The sequence below is a fragment of the Bufo bufo genome, chromosome 1 (assembly GCF_905171765.1).
Source record: "Bufo bufo chromosome 1, aBufBuf1.1, whole genome shotgun sequence".
In the NCBI taxonomy this organism is placed as follows: Eukaryota; Metazoa; Chordata; class Amphibia; order Anura; family Bufonidae; genus Bufo; species Bufo bufo.
Genome location: NC_053389.1, coordinates 438,111,221 through 438,130,016, shown reverse-complemented (window position 1 = coordinate 438,130,016; position 18,796 = coordinate 438,111,221). Strand labels below are relative to the sequence as shown.

The 18,796-nt window shown below is 42.2% G+C and overlaps 1 protein-coding gene across 1 annotated transcript in view; it reads left to right on the top strand.

Annotated features, from left to right (window-relative positions):
- The window catches only part of CCDC87 (coiled-coil domain containing 87), a 77,747-nt gene extending 59,331 nt beyond the window's left edge, over positions 1–18,416 (top strand). Inside the window, exons 18-21 of the mRNA XM_040407026.1 lie at positions 8,429–8,566; positions 10,367–10,481; positions 13,255–13,397; positions 18,116–18,416. Of these exons, the coding sequence (XP_040262960.1) occupies positions 8,429–8,566; positions 10,367–10,481; positions 13,255–13,397; positions 18,116–18,253 (534 nt within the window). The 3' untranslated portion in view covers positions 18,254–18,416. The remainder of the gene's footprint in view (positions 1–8,428; positions 8,567–10,366; positions 10,482–13,254; positions 13,398–18,115) is intronic.
- Positions 18,417–18,796: the final 380 nt, after the last annotated feature.

Below are 18,796 nucleotides of genomic sequence, written 5' to 3'. Positions count from 1 at the left end.
ATGGTATTGCAGTCTATGGTAATAATCCTATGTTTTAGTGACACAGGGCTCCTGGCTGCCATAGTAACAGTTTGTTTCCCATTATCACGTAGCAGGGAGGGCCGTTTGATCGTCGGAGAGACCTCTCAGATACCATGGTCGCAATTGCCCATGGCATCTGAGAGGTTAAATGTCTGTAATAGTTGTCTGTAAAATAGCCATTACCCACTGGTTATGGTACTGTCTCTGAAACATGCTTTACATATATGATGGATGTCAGGGAGGCATTAATGTGTATATCAATAGCTTTTTCTGGCATGTACAGCAAACTTAGGTCTCAGACGCAATGTGCCCTAAGCCTTACTAGCACAATAAACAAGATATAACTTTTTCAGGTTGTAATCCTCTCCCCTGAATGCACTGTTGATTTAAAGGGGTTGTGCAGCCAGTACATATTGATGACCTATCCTCTGCAGTGTCGGACTGGGGTACCGAGGGCCCACCAGTAAAATATATTTTGGGGGCCCACCATACGGATACATTCAAATATAATAAATAATCTATCAACTGTTTTATATGAACATAGGCAGGTTGAGGTGCTGTACACTGATTATATGTATGGAGTGCAGCAAGTCTACTGTGTTATGTGCCACTTGTGCAGGGGGTGGGAGACTAGGGCCCACTTTGTCCAGGGGCCCACCGGGGGATTCCCCTGTACCCCTGTGGGCCAGTCCGAGCCTGATCCTCAGGATAGGTCATCAATATCTGATTGGTGGAGGACCAATTACTGGCACCCCTGCCGATCAGCTGTTTAAAGAGGAGGCGCTCATGTGAGTGTGAATGCTACTTCCTCTTCAAGATTCCATTGCGCATTGTCTCGGAAGTCTCTGCGGCACAGTGTAATTACAAGTGCTTGTTCAATTCACTTGAATGGAACTAGAAGTTGTAATTACTGGGCCGACGCTGCAAGCAAGACGACGCACAGTGTAATCTTGAAGAGGAAGCAGCGCTTGTATGAGCACCGCCTCCTCTTCAAACAACTGATCAGTGGGGGTGCTGGGAGTCGGACCTGCGGATAGGTTATCAGTATGTATTGGCTGCACAACCCTTTTGATGTCTGTTAGCATTGTGTGTGATGTGTAATGTAAGAAGTCCTGACTATGTATTATGCTCTGATGATGATGAGTCCCCTCCTGCATAACGGAAACGGAAATCCATTTTGCAGCCCATAGACTTCTATTATGATGAAATGAATAACGGAATGCCTCTAAAGCCATTCCGTTATGTATTCTGTCATAGAACTGCATTATGGTCCGTGGTAACGGAATCCATAACGCAATTCTGCTTTTACCAGTAAACAAAGCGTGAACAAATTTAAAAATATTTCATAGCCATAGGGGGTGAGCCATTCTATTATTTCTCCTCCAATTTTAACACATTTCACCCTCAGTGAGTGAGCTCCCCCTTCATGACTATGGACATCTGGAGTCATGCTGAAAGCAAAAAACAAAAAGCAGAAAATTATAATTTTGTAAAAAACAATTATGTTCCTACTATAGGAGAAAGATTGAGAAGGAGGCCCAACGCGTTTCGGGGATATATAAATCCCCTTCATCAGGAGCATATACAATAGGCGACAAACTGGCTTCTTTAAATCAAATTTGGCGCCAAAAGCAGATTGTGAGGCGTCACTTCCGGTCCGCGTGTACCAATGCGTTCCAGCATGGAACGCAAACCGGAAGTGGGGGCCGACAGATGAGTAAAGTACAAAACAAACAAATTCATGCAATAGTTACAATGATTGGCTACATTGAAATACTTAACATTGTGCCCGGATTCATGCCGTATGACTACTAAAGTCCCATATCATCTCGGCCGGCTAAGAGAGCGTACCCGGAAGTGAAATCACTTCCGGTATATAACATTCACAATCTTAGGGCTAAATCATAAAAAAAAAATGGATAAATAATAAATATATAAGCACAGTCTAACCCTAGGGAAGAAAGGGAGCTCTACAAAGACATAGATCGAGCTTCTAATCTGAAGGGGGTCTGTATGTGACGACGGAGGGGTGACGTCAAGCCCTGGTCTCCGCCCACTTCCGGTCAGTGGAACGCAAGCGGCAGGACTGTTTTCATTCTCTTGTTCTTATTCTAGCCTAGGTATATTTTCCTAGCTAGGTTTATCCCACTGGCAGCCTTCTTATGTTCTTATCCTTTTTACTTGTACCAACTAATCCAAATATTGTAAAAATATATTTTTAGATAGAAAGAAACTATCTTTCTTCCGTGTCAGATCCACACCTTTGGCGCCCTGCGAGTTAGGTATCCTGACCTTCATTTTGAGAGCCAGGCGACTAACCCCCTTTCTTTTTTTCTCTCTTGTCCCATAAGCAATTAAGACAGCACTGGGAAATACGTTCACTAACAAAGTGCATTGAATTGGGGAAAATACCTAAGGGTCTTCTGATTACCAAAACTCCTGCACAAGATCTAAACTCAGAGGAGTTTGATAAAGAATGGAGTGACCTATTATTTACCCAATCCATAGCACTGACTCAATTAGTAATTAAAAGAAGATCTCAAATTTTAATGGATCTAACCAATAGAATAGATAAAATAAAGGATACGGTAGATAAATTACCTAAAAATAGTGAATTTGATCATGGCAAGAAAAATTATGCAAAAGTCTGGATAAAATCGAATCTGATATTATTGAGAAGAAAACCAAAAAACACCTTTATACACAGAGGAGTGGATTTCGAATGCCAACATGTGAAGAGAATATACCAAGAGGGGAATCTTCTACACAAAATACTGAAAAGGCAGCTGGACCTGTTCAGTATCCTATACTTGTTAATAATAGATATGAGTCACTTTCATAACACCATTTTTTAGATCGAACCCCGCCACATCACAGATCACGACCGAGACACAGAACACCAGAAACAAATTACCACAGAGAGCCCCAGTACACACATACAATCTAAGACAGAAAAACACTCATCACCAATTCACTCCAGAAAAAACACATTACAGGACAACACAAGAATGGAATAACTCCCAATCACTTCCCTATAGAGACACACAATTATCACAATTTAGAATTAGGAAGACGAGAAGAGGAAAAAGGAAGAAAAACACAACACAAACGACGATATTAGACGAAGATCAAGGCTCAATAGTAAATCTTAGTTCTACTCCACTTACAAACGCACAGATAAAACTCCTCGACAAAGGTTTAAAATTTGCCCCTACTGAAAAAATAAACAAGTTCGACACATATGTTGGTATCCAGAAATTCATTCGAAAACTCTGTTTAAAAATGTATCATTTAAAAAATCCGATATCTATCCAAACAGACAATACCAAACAAGATTCGATTAAACATACAAATTTACGGAATAAATCCATGAAATTCCCAAGAAATGAGATCAGCTATGAAATAGCTACATTCCAGAAGAGTGTCGAAAGTGATTTACAAAAAATAAAAGAAGGGTATATAAAAAAAAATATTTAAATAATAGGGAAATACAGGCTATCAAACAGCTTCAGAAACAAGCTGATATCACGATACGTCAGGTGGATAAGGGAGGGGCAGTGGTGATCCTTGATACAGTTTATTATAACAAGGAATGTTATAGCCAACTGTCCGATACTAATACATATCAGAAACTTAAAAAAAGACCCTGTGGAGAACTTCCACGGGACCTTGAAGGATTATTGTGGGAAAGGTTTGGACGTAGGCATACTGTCCAAACAAGAGCATGATTTTATCTTGGGCACGCAGCGAAGACTTCCTGTCTTTTACTGCTTGCCCAAGATCCACAAAAATCCGAAAGAACCCCCTGGCCGCCCCATAATATCGGGGATAGGATCGCTAACATCCAACCTTTCAAAATACATTGACACTCTGTTACAACCTGTAGTTAAAAAGATGAGCTCTTACATTAGGGACAAAACGCACATTATACAGACTCTTGAATTATTGGAAATCCAAACTGACTGGGTTATGGGGACATTGGATGTCAAGTCCCAATATACAGTCAGACCACCAACAAGGGATGGAGGCGATTAAATCCCAGTTGATATTAGATGGTTCATTGGATTCCCTTCAAATAGATTTTATAGTGGAAGGTATAGGGTATATTTTAAACCATAATTATTTTTTCTTTGAGGGGGATTATTTCCTCCAGAAACGGGGTACCGCCATGGGGACCAGGTTCGCCCCCAGCTATGCTAACCTGTTCCTGGCCGACTGGGAGCGGGTCAATATAGGACCGAGGCTGGGGGCGGACCTGGCCCTATGGCGGCGTTACATAGATGATGTAATATTCATCTGGAAAGGCACAGAAGATACCTTAAGAGATTTTTTTAAAAGAAATAAATAATAATACAAGAAATTTGACCTTTACATCAAATGTGAATAAGATGAATACAGAATTTCTGGATTTGCAAATTTCCATGCAAGATAGAAAATATGTATGCAGCACCTTTCAGAAACCAATGTCCAAAAACAGTTTTATACTCTTTTCCAGTCGCCATCTGCCGAACTGGCTAATAAATATTCAAACGGGGCAGTTCCGTAGGATTAAAAGAAATTGTACGAATGAGAGTAAATTTGAAGAAGAGGCCATAAAAATGAAAGACCAATTTATTGACAAAGAATACCCTGAAGAAATAGTTAATAATGCATTGGATCGGGTCAAGATGCTAGAGAGAGAGACCTTTTTCTCTGATAATAAAAATGAGAATACAAATATAACATCAAAAGAAATGGAGTTGAGAGTCATTCTACCATTCAATGCGCATTACAAGAAAGTCCAGTATATTTTGAAACAACATTGGCATTATATACTGGACGACAAAACAATAGGCCATTTGGTACCAAAGGTCCCCTTAATATCTTTCACGAAAGCGCCTAATTTAGGCCTCAAAATAGCGCCCTATATTAAACAGCAAAAGGGAAAGAAAGTCTCTATGTTTCAAAATTGGACAAATATGAATGGCTTCTTTAGGTGTGAGAGGTGCATTGCTTGTAAGAATACAACATTCCCCAAAAGAACACTAGAAGTAACATCTACACAAAATTTGTTCTCTTGGAAAATCAGGGATAGTCTATCCTGCAACTCCTCCAGTGTCATCTACATTATCCAGTGCCCATGTCAGAAACAATATATTGGACGAACAAAACGACCATTAAAAATAAGGTTATCTGAACATATGACCAAGATTAAGAATGGGTTTGACAAACATTCTTTGTCGAGACATTTTAGGGAATTCCACAACAAAAACCCTACTAAACTGACATTTGCGGCACTGGAGAAGGTAGATCCACACTGGAGGGGTGGTGATCATATTCATTGAATGTCTAGGATTGAATCCAGACGAATTTATGAGTTTGGGAGTTTGCTTCCAGCAGGTCTCAATGCTGAGCTAGAGATCTTTGGTTTCCTGTGAGTGGGGGTGGGCGCCTGCTTTTGACGGTAGACCGCAGTGTTGACATTTGGGTGACGCTGCGGTCCCCTCGGAGGCAGGCCTCCATCCCATTTTACCTGCAGGATCTCAGGAATCGAAAGTTCATCCAATATTTATTGAATTATTCAGTTATCAATTTTTATATATCCCTATATGTATGTCCATTTTAGATATTTGTATGTACTTTGAATATTGGTATAGATATGATTGAAAAATCTGTTTGAATACGGTTTATTGCTGATATTTAAAGAATGAAAATGAATTTGAATTTTTGGAGATATTAGAATGAATTATATGTCCAATTCAGCAGTCTAGGAGATAAAACCGCATCTGTAAAAAAAAATCGAATATCTGATATATGAGAATGAATCACTATTTCGATTCAGTAGTCTTGGTGACAAAAACGCATCTGTTGAAAAAATCGCAACAAAAATCACACCAGACCGAATTTGTCTTCTTGGAATCCGCTACTCCAGGACTTAGGCTACTTTCACACCTGCGTTCAGGTGTCCGCTCGTGAGCTCCGTTTGAAGGAGCTCACAAGCGGTCCCGAACGCAGCCGTCCAGCCCTGATGCATTCTCAATGGAGGCGGATCCACTGAGAATGCATCCGCCTGCCAGCGCTCAGCCTCCGCTCCGCTCAGTGAGCGGACACCTGAACGCTGCTTGCAGCGTTCGGGTGTCCGCCTGGCCGTGCGGAGGCGAGCGGATCCGTCCAGACTTATAATGGAAGTCAATGGGGACGGATCCGTTTGAAGATGACACAGTATGGCTCAATTTTCAAACGGATCCGTCCCCCATTGACTTTCAATGTAAAGTCTGAACGGATCCGTTTGCATTATCATTTTTTTTTTTGTTCATGGTTATGCAAACGGATCCGTTCTGAACGGATGCAAGCGTTTGCATTATAGGAGCGGATCCGTCTGTGCAGACACCAGACGGATCCGCTCCTAACGCAAGTGTGAAAGTAGCCTTACCTGTGACCATTCAGCTCACCTTGAGATCTGTTCTCCAGAACTTACTTTTCATCGAGTAGAGTATAGAGTAGAGTATAAGTAGAGTATAAATAGTGGGGTCTGGGCATTTGGAGCATAACCACTGAGGAAGAGGTCAGCAAGACCTCGAAACGCGTCTGGTGCTATATGCCGATGCTCTGAAAGATCCCACAACCAATTGAAGCATGGCCATGCGATTTCAACTCTATAATTTAATCTGGTGAGGCGACTCTTCAGTGAAGGCAAAAAGCGATCTGCACCCGTGAATTTGAATCCAAATTCTCGCGAGAACTGTGCACGGAGCAGAATACAGAGACAGTCCAGGCAATTGCAAGAAAATCTTACCGCTACGCAGGTATTGACTTGCCCGGAACACCTACACCTGAGCGCACGCTAGTCAGTGTGAACATCACATACCTTCAGGTGGGGTCAGTGCTCGGTGAGCAATCATTTATCCGTACAATATACTGCGGCTATCAAAACTGTTATCTGTGATTTTGGATGCAATACTATATCAAAGCGTGCAGGCGGCCAGTATTCCAGCGCTAATACCAGATGCACTAATGAGGACATCTACTGATATAATTTATTTTGGCAGGAACTTATCTTGCACCTTATCCCTCTACGATTTTTTAACGATTTCTTATTATTTTTATCAAATTTTTATCGAATTCTAGTGTTTTAGTGTTATATGCCATATATTTTAAGTGATGTTATTATTGTGATACCCTGAACTATTAGTGTTAAATAGTGTGCCTGCTCCATGATAGTTTGAGTGCTTGCCTTTCAAGTTTATTTTATGAAATTCGCTCATCTCTAATTATAACAACAGTTATTTTAAATCAAAAAGTGAATTTGAAATGTTTATACCATAAATTCTACCCATAAGGAACCCTGGAGTCTTTTGGTAAAGTCTAGTGGGGTATTCCTACCTCTGGGATCTGCCCCTGTCTCAAGAATGAGGCTTATTGCTTGCCATAGGGAATGGAGAGAACAGTATACGTGCAGCTCTCTTCCTTCACTCCTTATGGGACTTCCAAAAATAGCCCAGTAAGCTGAGCTGAATTTAACCTTGTAACTAGAAATAAAACTACAGATCCCCATGTCTACAAATGCCATGCTACAGTGATGAAGTTACAGTAAGGCCTCTTTCACACGGGCGTCACGGATTTGCTTCGGATGCGTCGCGTGTGCATTGCGGGAAATCCGCGCGAGTGCGCATGCAATTTCAGTCAGTTTTGACTGCGATTGCGTTGTTTAGTTTTTGTCGCGCAGGTGCGTTTTGCACGCGCGTGATAAAAATCTGACTGTGGTACCCAGACCCGAACCCGGACTTCTTCACTGAAGCTCAGGTTTGGGTTAGGTGTTCTGTAGATTTTATTATTTTCCCTTATAACATGGTTATAAGGGAAAATAATAGCATTCTTAATACAGAATGCTTACTAAAATGTGGCTTGAGGGGTTAATAAAGAAAAAAAAATTAACTCACCTTATCCACTTGTTCGCGCAGCTGGATTTGTCTTCTTTCTGGACCTGCAAAAGGACCTTTGATGACGTAATCGCACTCACCACGCGGTGACGTCAGCGCAGGTCCTGCTGAATGAAGATAGAAGATCTTCATTCAGCAGGACCTGCGCTGACGTCACCATGCTCACCACCACGATTTTGACGCAGCCCCAGTCACTTCTATGGGGCCTGTGTTGCGTGAAAATCGCTGAATATAGAACATGCTGCAATTTTCACGCAACGCACAAGTGATGCGTGAAAATCACCAATCATGTGCACAGCCCCATTGAAGTGAATAGGTCCGGATTCAGTGCGGGTGCAATGCGTTCACCTCACGCATTGCACCCGCGTGGAAAACTCGCCCGTGTGAAAGGGGCCTAAAAGCCATACTTTCTCATGTCTAACTACAATTTTAATATGAACTCCCCTTTTATGCACGTTTCCCTTTTTATATATGTGTTATATTTATAGGTAGAGCCTACACATTGCCATGAAGATATGCAGAAAAAAATAAATGCCATATGGACTGTACTTCATGTTCCAGAAAACCAGAGACTGGATATGGCAATTAAATATAGTTCCAATGAATACCGAGAGCGACTGCAAGAGGTAATGTGCACATATTTCCAAAATTTGGGGGTTAGCCCAGTTTCACAAGGGTGTAATAGGGGTGCAGCTTAGCACCTGTAATAACGATCGTAACACTTGGATCCCCTGAATTAATATGCAACTGAACACGATTTTGCAACTTGCAACTATATATATTTATTGTCATTTTGGTGCGTTTTTGTTGTGGATTTTGTTATGATTTTCAGTGTATGTTAACCCCATGGGGAAAACTACTCCAAATAAGGTGCACAATCACTCAAACAATTGTCATTCTGTGGATTTCAAGGTCCATTTCTGCATGGAAGAAAAAAGCAAAGTGTACAGAAGATTTATCAAATCTCATTCACGTTGTTGGTACTGTATTAGGCAGGGGTGCACACATGACTGATTAGCTTTGGATTTGCTATGGCAGATTTGCGTGCGGTATATCTGCAGTGTTGTACGGTACCAGCAAAGTGATTTATGAATTCTCATCCACGTGCTGCGGAAAAACAATGCAGCAGAAAATCTGCGGTATTGCACGTTTGTAATCCACAGCATGTTCATTTATACAGCGGATTTCACCCTTTGCAATGGAGAGAGTGAAATCTGCTGTCTTTTCTGTGGTAAAAACTGTAGGTAGATGTGTTTTTTGCTGGGGAAATAGAAAAGTACTATCCTTGTCCGTAATGCGGCCAATAATCGGACATGTTCTATTATTTTGCGGAACGGACATACGGAAACGGAATGCACACGGAGTAACTTCCTTTTTTTTTTGCAGACCCATTGAAATGAATGGTTCCCCATACGGTCTGCAAAAAAACAGAACAGACACGGAAAGAAAATACGTTCGTGTGCATGAGCCCTTAGATTACATTTACACGACCATATGTTTTGTGGTCTGCAAATCACGGATACCGGCCGTGTGTGTTCTGCATTTTGCGGAACGCACACAACCAGCCCTATGATAGAAATGCCTACTCTTGTATATAGGACATGCTCTATCTTTTTTGCGGGCCACGGAACGGAAGTGCAGATGCTGACAGCACACGGTGTGCTGTCCGCATCTTTTGGGGCCCCATTAAAATGAATGGGTATGAATCCGTTATGCAAAATTACGGAACGGATGGGGACCCATAAATACGGTTGTGTGAATGTACCCTTACACTGTTATTTTTCTGCACGTAATCATGTGTAATCCGCAGCATGTGCAGTTACCCAAGGGGTTGTTTGTCTTTGACCTTTTTAGATTCCAGGTGCCTAGGAGCCAATCTGATAGCAAGGAGTGCCCGTGTTAGTAACTCCAAGATCAACAGTGATAACCGGGGAAATCATATTGAGACAATGAGACATGATAAACTATCCATTGATTTAGGCCTCATGCACACAGCCATTGTGCGGCCCTTCCGTGCATTGGGGACCGCGATTGCAGTCCCCAGTGCACGGGCAACATCCGGGCGACATCTGTGCAGCGGGCCAGACCCATTCAACTTGAATGGGTCCGTGGTATGTCATATTGTTTTGCGGTGCGGAACCACGGAAAGGAACACCACAGAAGCACTCCGTAGTGCTTTCGGTGTTCCGTTCCATGACTCCGTTCCGCATCTCCGGAATTGTGGACCCATTCAAGTGATTGGGTCCGCATCCGTGATGCGGGGTGCCCAACGGCCGTGTGCATGTGGCCTTAAAGGGATATTCCAATATGTGACATTCATGGCACTTCCATAGGAAATATCATTATTATCTGATTACTAGATTGGATATGGGCGGTTCCATAAATATGAACATGCATCATGAATGTAAATGTTTCCACTTTTTCAGGCTATAAAAATGTGGGAAAAAGCAGTAACACTTATCAAGAGAAGAGAGAAGATCTTAGCTGAGCTGGAGATGTTTGAGAGGGCAGCATCTGATCCTAATAGATTTTTCCACAGAGGTAAGCTTCATGCTTTTCTCTGGCACATACTTTTCGTCTCCAAATACTGAAACTACTGTCCCAATGTGTACCTTATCCTAACAAAATACAAAAAATGATATGCAAAGCTGTAAGAACAGCAGACAAGGCACAAAAGAGTAGGTGACAGCAAACAATGAAGCCTCCAAGAGAGTCTTCCCAGAATTTAATATGAACAGTGTTACACCTCTCCGCTTAGTGTGGGCTGAATGATTAGGCAAAATCAGTCTTCCTCTCCTCCGCCTAAAGTAGACACTTCAGTATTGCACAACTGGATGCAGTTCCACAAGAGTGTTTCTATGTTAGTTATTCTCCTGTGAACGGATCTTCTAATCCTCCTCCTCCTTACCACAGGACTCTCACAGCACCAAGATCTTCAATTAAGAGGTTTTCCTGGTGTTTAATATCGATGGTCTATCTTCATTGGCCTATTCTGACTGGTGGGGGGGAGGTCTGACTCCTTGCAAACCTTCCATGAGTTCCACGGCCTATTCCTAGGACAGTGAAGTCACTTGGTCTAGGCGCAGCCCAGTCCCATTCAAGTAAATGGGTCTAAGCAGTAATACCAAGCAGAGTCGATATGCAGTGGACGGTATTGTGCTTGGTAAGCTGCGAGGAGCGCTGCTGACTCTTTAAACAGATGATTGGCGGAGGTGTTGGGCCACCACAGATCAGATAATTACCTATCCTGAGCATAGGTCTTCATAGGCTCCTTTAATAAAGAATATTCACCAGTTCCTCAAGGGAATGCATGTTGGTCAAAAAGGATAGGCTTATTTTACTGACAAACGAAATGATGAAACAAACTCATCAACAAAAAACACACACCATGAGGATGATTAGTGAACCCATGCGCAGGAGAATCACCAACATAGAAAGTCTCTTGTGGTATCACTTCCCATTGTACCATACTAAAGTGTCTACTGGAGAGGAGGACTTTACATGTGAAACTGATCTTGTCTTGATCATTCAGTCCATGTGTAGTGGTGATTTAAACCTTTTTTCCTAAGTCTTGGAAGGATTTATCTGGTATGGTTACAGTCCCTTAATTTGTGTTCATTCAGGCGGGGTTGACATTAGCCTCATGGCTTCTGTTGATAACGTGTTCTGGACTTATAAGAAACAGAGATGCAAGCTGCAATATTCTAGCTGTCAAAACATAAAGGGGTTCTGCATTTTTTCTTTTTTCAATGACAGCCTATCCTCAGAATTGGTCATCAATATGAGAAAGTGTGGGTTAGACTTCCGACACCCCCGATGATCAGCTGTTTGAGGAAGTTGCGGCGCTTACCAAGCACAGTGATGTCCATTGGATAGCAGCTGTGTTTGGTATTGGAGCTCAGCCCCATTCACTTGCATGGGGCTGAGCTGCGCCTAGGCCATGTGACTGATGAATGTGACGTCACATGACCTAGGAAAAGGCCTAAGCGATCACAGAGCACAGCGACTTCTTCATACAGCTGATCGGCGCAGGTGCCAGGAGTCAGACTCCTGCCAAACAGATATCGATGACCTATCGTTAAAGGGGTATTCCAGGATTATACTATTGAAGGCCTCTTCCCCTACGGTATTTTGCGGATCTGCGTTTTGCGAACTGAAAAATACATATGGTCGTACTCAGGAATGGAGCCTCGGATGAACAAAATAAATGCAGTGTTTTAATCAGGTGAATCACAACTATGTGTCTATGGTTTGATAGGGAGGTCGCTGGTGACAGATTCCCTATAAGTACCACAGGAATTGGCTGGTAAAGATTAGTGTGCGTGTTGGCCCTTTAAAAGAGTTTTCTGATCGTTTTTTTTACTGATGACCTACCATCTGGATAAGTCATCAGTATCTGATCAGTGGGGGGTCTGACATCCAGGACCCCTGCCAAACAGCTGTTTGAAAAGGCACCGGCACTCACCATAGCCTTCTCCGTGGTCACCAAGCACAGCACCATACGTTGTATAGCGGCTGTGCTTGGTATCGTGATCAGCTCCATTCACTTCAAGCTGCGCCTAGGCCTCGTGACCGATGAACGGGATGATACATGGCCTAGGTAAAGCTGCGCACGCCACTGCTTTCTCAAACAGCTGCTCGACGGGGATCCAGGGTGTCAGACCCCCACGATCAGTAAAAAACTCTCGGAAAGCCCCTTTAAGAGCCAGAGGGAACACGCACGTGCCTTATGGGCAGGGGAGGAGGGACCTTTGCAGGAAGCAGTCCACAACCTGCCTGGAGGGACAGAGGAGACCTGCGGCCAGACCCACCGGAAAAAAAGCAGTGGGCAAGGTAAACAGGACTGCGGCTATTCGTAGTAAGCACGGTAATACAATGTATACCAGCAGTCCTCCTGAGCCAATGTACTGGCTACGTGGCTGTAGCTAATAGAGCGGGAAAGTGGTATTCAGAGTGCGATATCACACCTGTCTGCAGACAGGGGCGGATTGGCCATAGACCTCACAGGGGCCGCCTGAGCCCTCCTCACAGCCGGCCAGTGGAAGTTTTTGGGGACATATTTGTTCTGCTGGCAGTATATTATGATGGACTATGGTATTTGGCTCTGTTGGGGTGGTATAATCTGCCACAATATGGTATTACTGGCCCTGCCCTCCATCAATTTGGATACGACTACAAAATGGGGCCACTTTTAGTATTTTTTCCTGGGCCACTTTAAGTTCCTAGTCCGCCCCTTTCGGCAGAGTATACTATGGTAAAATAGCAGCTTTTTAATGATTTCACCAAAATACCTGCAAAACTGTACTTCATTTAGGGTATGAAGGAACTTCGATGGCAAGGATGGAAGAGTCGAGAAAAAGGAAAAAGTTGCACAGACAAATGACAGAAATAGAGCCTGAAATATATAAAATATTACACATTATAAAGAAGAAGTTTAGTGACACAGTCAGCTATAAGGTGAGTTTTTCCAAATATTTCTACCCTTACAAACAGTACCTTGGATGGCATCAGCTGCAGTAGAGACAGTAAACTGATCTCTGTGCCCCCCCTCGGTACCAGGGCAAATAAAGAAGTCCACAAATTCTTCCTGTGTATCATCGATCTGCGCTCGTTATGGGCAGTTTATCTGCCCGGTACTAATAAAGTGCATTTTATACACCAGTGATTTAGGGCTCATGCACACAAACGTTTTTTGCGTTCAGTATACTGGCTGTTTTTTTAGTTCAGTATGCGTTACTTATGATGAACCATTCCTTTCAATGGGTCAGCAAAAAAACTGAAGTGTCTCCGTGTGCATTCCGTTTCCGTATTTCCGTTCAAAGATAGAACATGTCCTATTATTGCCCGCAAATCACGTTCCGTGGCTCCATTCAAGTCTGCTAAATGAACGGAACACATACATAATGTACTCAGTATGTCTTCCGTATCTGTTCTGTTTTTGCAGAACCATCTATTGAAAATTTTATGCCCAGCCCAATTTTTTCTATGTAATTACTGTATACTGTATATGCCATACGGAAAAATGGAACGGAAAAACAGAACGGAACCGGAAACACTATTGAAACAAAAAACTGAAAAACTGATCCGTTAAAAACGTCCCGCAAAACTTTGAAAAAGCCATACTGTCGTGTGCATGAGCCCTTAGAGTGATGTGACTCCACAGTTAGACTACATACAGACCCTGCATGTAGTCAATCCTGCAGACATGTGCTACTCTTGTCCCTCTTCTATTGTGTATAATAAGAACAATAATAATAGGAGACAGAAGATTATTTGTAATCTGTATCCATGGGGACACATAGTTCTACATAGGAGCTGTGCACTACAAATATGAATGAAGCCTCTGAGGTTCCTTAGTCAGAATTTATTATCTTAGGGTACTTTCACACTTGCGTCAAAGTTTTCCGGTATTGAGTTCCGTCCCAGGGGCCCAATACCGGAAAAAAACTGATTAGTTTTATCCTAATGCATTCTGAATGGAAAGCAATCCGATCAGGATGTCTTCAATTCAGTCCTTTTACGGTATTTGGACGGAGAAAAAAACGCAGCATGCTGCGTTTTTCTCTCTGGCCAAAAATTCTGAACACTTGACGGAATGCCGGATCCGGAATTTTTTTCCATTGAAATGTATTAGTGCCATTAAAATTGCCGCACTGACGGATCCGGTCTTCCGGTCCACACATGCGCAGACCTTAAAAAATAAATAAATACCGGATCAGTTTTTCCGGATGACACCGGAGAGACGGATCCGGTATTGCAATGCATTTGTGAGACGGATCCGCATTCGGATCCGTCTACAAATGGTTTCCGTTTGCATACATATTGCCGGATCTGACGGAACTGCCTGCCAGAATCCAGCAACGCAAGTGTGAAAGTGCCCTAAGGTGAAGGAAATGATGTGCTTTGTGACAAAAGAATAATTGTCAGGATTTGTAGATTGCATTTCCCATGCTAGTTTTTTCTTTCTGTCTAAAAAAATGAAGATATAACTAAGGTATAAAATTATATTACAGGCAGGGGTGACATCGAGCCACATAAAACCTTAACCCCTTAACGTAAAGTCACGTACCTGTACATCTTTTGCATGCAGGGTTAGTATGGAGCCCTCTCTTCTCCTCCCTGTAATACAGCTAAGGCCACTTTCACACTAGCGTTTCTATTTTCCGGTATTGAGATCCGTCATAGGGTCTAAATACCAGAAAAAAACACTTCCGTTTTGTCCCCATTCATTGTCAATGGGGACAAAATGTAACTGAACAGAACTGAATGCTCCAAAATGCATTCCGTTCCGTTTGGTTCCGTTTTCATACCGGAGAGCAAACCGCAACATACTGCGGTTTTCTTTCCATCATGAGATGCGGAGCAAGACGGATCCGCCATGACCCACAATGCAAGTCAATGGGGACGTTTCAGTTTTCTCTGACACAATAGAAAATGGATCCAGCCTCCTTTGACTTTCAATGGAGTTCATGACGGATCCGTCTTGGCTATGTTAAAGATAATACAACCGGATCCATTGCAGATAGTTGTATTATCAGTAACGGAAGTGTTTTTGCTGAACCCTGCCGGATCCAGCAAAAACGCTAGTGTGAAAGTAGCCTTGTACCCAGCCACAATGGAAATTACTCTGATCCCGGTCATTTAACCCCTCAGATGAACAGGCAGTAGTGACCATGGCATCTGATAGACAGAGAGATGGTGCTCCTTCTGTCCTCCAACAGGACCGTGCATGGCAAAATGAATGGTTACTATGGCAGCTTGGCGCCTTGTGAACATTGCCATAGTAAACTGGCGTAGTAAACTGCTTGTTAAGCCCTGCCTGCAGCAGAGATTTATAGGAAGCCAGAAAAATCCCATAGGCTGCAACAGTATGCTATTGCAGTCTATGGTATGAGCAATCAAACAATTGCATGTTTAAAGGGAACCTGTCACCGGGATTTTGGGTATAGAGCTGAGGACATGGGTTGCTAGATGGCCGCTAGCACATCCGCAATACCCAGTCCCCATAGCTCTGTGTGCTTTTATTGTGTAAAAAAAACAACGGTTTAATCGATATGCAAATTAACCTGAGATGAGTCCTGTCCCTGACTTATCTCCAGGACAGGACTCATTTCAGGTTAATTTGCACATCTATCAAACCGTTTTTTTTTTACACCATAAAAGCACACAGAGCTATGGGGACTGGGTATTGCGGATGTGCTAACGGCCATCTAGCAACCCATGTCCTCGGGTCTATACCCAAAATCCCGGTGACAGGTTCCCTTTAAGTCCTTTAAGAGGGCTAAACATTAAAGTAAAAAAAAAAAAATTAAAATTTTAAAAATATTAAAAGCACAAAAATATAAATAATTCAAATGAACCCCCTTTCCTAATTTTACATATAAAAGAAAACAATAAAAAAAAAATCATAATTGGTGTCGTCCACATGCAAACTAGTAAGTGTATAAAAATATTTTTCCTGCACGGTGAAAGCCACATCATGTACTGTGTCTACCTAAAACAGCATCACTAAAAACTACAGCTCACTCTGCAAAAAACAAGTCCTCACACAGCTTTGTAGATAGAAGTAAATATGCTGTGTCAGAATATGGTGATGTAAAGAAAATCGTCTTTATTTTTTTAAGACATAAGAAAACTAGATAAATTGCCGTAATCCTACTGAAATGATCATACTAAGGCCTATTGCACACGACCGTATGGCTTTTTCAGTGTTTTGCGATCCGTTTTTCACGGATCCGTTGTTCCGTTTTTTGTTTCCGTTGTGTTTCCGTTTCTGTTCCGTTTTTCCGTTCCGTTTTTCCGTATGGCATATACAGTATACAGTAATTACATAGACAAAATTGGGCTGGGCATAACATTTTCAATAGATGGTTCAGCAAAAAACGGAACGAAAAAAGGAAGACATACGGATGCATTTCCGTATGTGTTCCGTTTTTTTGCGGACCCATTGACTTGAATGGAGCCACGGACTGTGATTTGCGGGCAATAATAGGACATGTTCTATGTTAAAACGGAACGGAAAAACGGAAATACGGAAACGGAATGCATACGGAGTACATTCCGTTTTTTTTGCGGACCCATTGAAATGAATGGTTCCGTATACGGACCGTATACGGAACGCAAAAAACGTCCAGTAAACGGGAAAAAAAAACGTCCGTGTGCAATAGGCCTAAGAATAAGTTTATCTTATCATTGTTAGTGCACTTAGGGTCCATTCACACGTCCGCAAAATGGGTCCGCATGGTGTGCTGTCCGCATGCGCACTTCCGTTCCACGGCCCCGCAAAAAAATAGAACATGTCCTATTCTTGTCCGTAGCCACGGACAAGAAAAGGCATTTCTATTATAGTGCCGGCCATGTGCGGTCCGCAAAATGCAGAACGCACATGGCCGGTGTCCGTGTTTTGCAGATCTGCAAATTGCGGACCGCAAAACAGTTGCGGACGTGTGAATGGACCCTAAATGCAATGAATATAAACCCAAAAAAACATGGCAGAATTGCTTTTTTTTTTGTTTTCCATTTCACGTGATATTTTTTTGTTACCACTTTTTCAATACACATCAGTACACCATCATGTTTGTAATCCTTAAAAAGTAGTCACCGTTTTTCAATTCACACTGTGACCATAAAGCAGTTAGGCTGGGTTCACACGGGCGAGATTTCCACGTGGGTGCAATGTGTGAGGTGAACGCATTGCACCCGCACTGAATCCGGACCCATTCATTTCTATGGGGCTGTGCACATAAGCAGTGATTTTCACGCATCACTTGTGCGTTGCGTGAAAATCGCAGCATGCTCTATACTGTGCAGGGATATAATTCACTGTATTATATCTCTTATAACATGGTTATGAGGGAAAATAATAGCATTCTTTAATACAGAATGTTTAGTAGAAGGTCAATTGAGGGTTAAATCGCGTAGCTGCCGGTCTCCTGTTCTTTCTTCAGGACCTGTCAAAGGACCTGTGGTGACGTCACTGTGCTTATCACATGATACATCACATGATCCATCACCATGGTAATGGACCATGTGGTGAGCACAGAGCACAATGGGCAACCCTGTGTTGTTTTGGCAACAACTTTCAGCAAAACTATTGATGGCGAATCCAGAGGAGAGGCCACGAGTGGTAAAACCCTTTAAGAAATCTCACATTTTAATATTTTTTTGTATTACAGGGCAGACCATATGCTGACAAAATGAAGTGGGACAAAACAGAAATGCTCTATTGGCTGCAACAGGAACGACGCAAAACCTTAATGGAAATCAATCTTAAAAAAGAAAATTCATGTGTTAAACTTGAACCTATTACCTGAGACATGAGATGTGTATAAAATGATTCAATTACAATGTGTGAGAAATGAATGGGATGGATGTAAATACATACCTGTAAATGAACTATTCTTAAAAACTATTGGGGTCAAACTGGTGTAAAGTAGAACTGGCTTAGTTGCCCATAGCAGCCAATCAGATTCCTCCTTTCATTTTCCAAAGGAGCTGTCAAAAATGAAAGGTGGAATCTTATTGGTTGCTATAGGCAGTTAAGCCAGTTCTAATTTACACCAGTTTGATAAATGACCCCCTGTATCTATATATATACAGTATATATAAAATAACTTTTACCCTATATCTATTCTCCTTCACATTTTATTATACAATCGCTACATGGAAATTTTTCAAAGATGTCTGTACACACAACTCCCACACGACTCGATGTATTCCTATAGACTGCGATCTTGTTCCACATTTGCTATCCCAGCTGTTAGGTCCTTATGTAGCCTAAAGCCCAGGGAAATGTTCATCAGAAAATGACCTATTGTTTAAACCAAGTTTTCATGTTAAACAGAACCTGTCAAGAT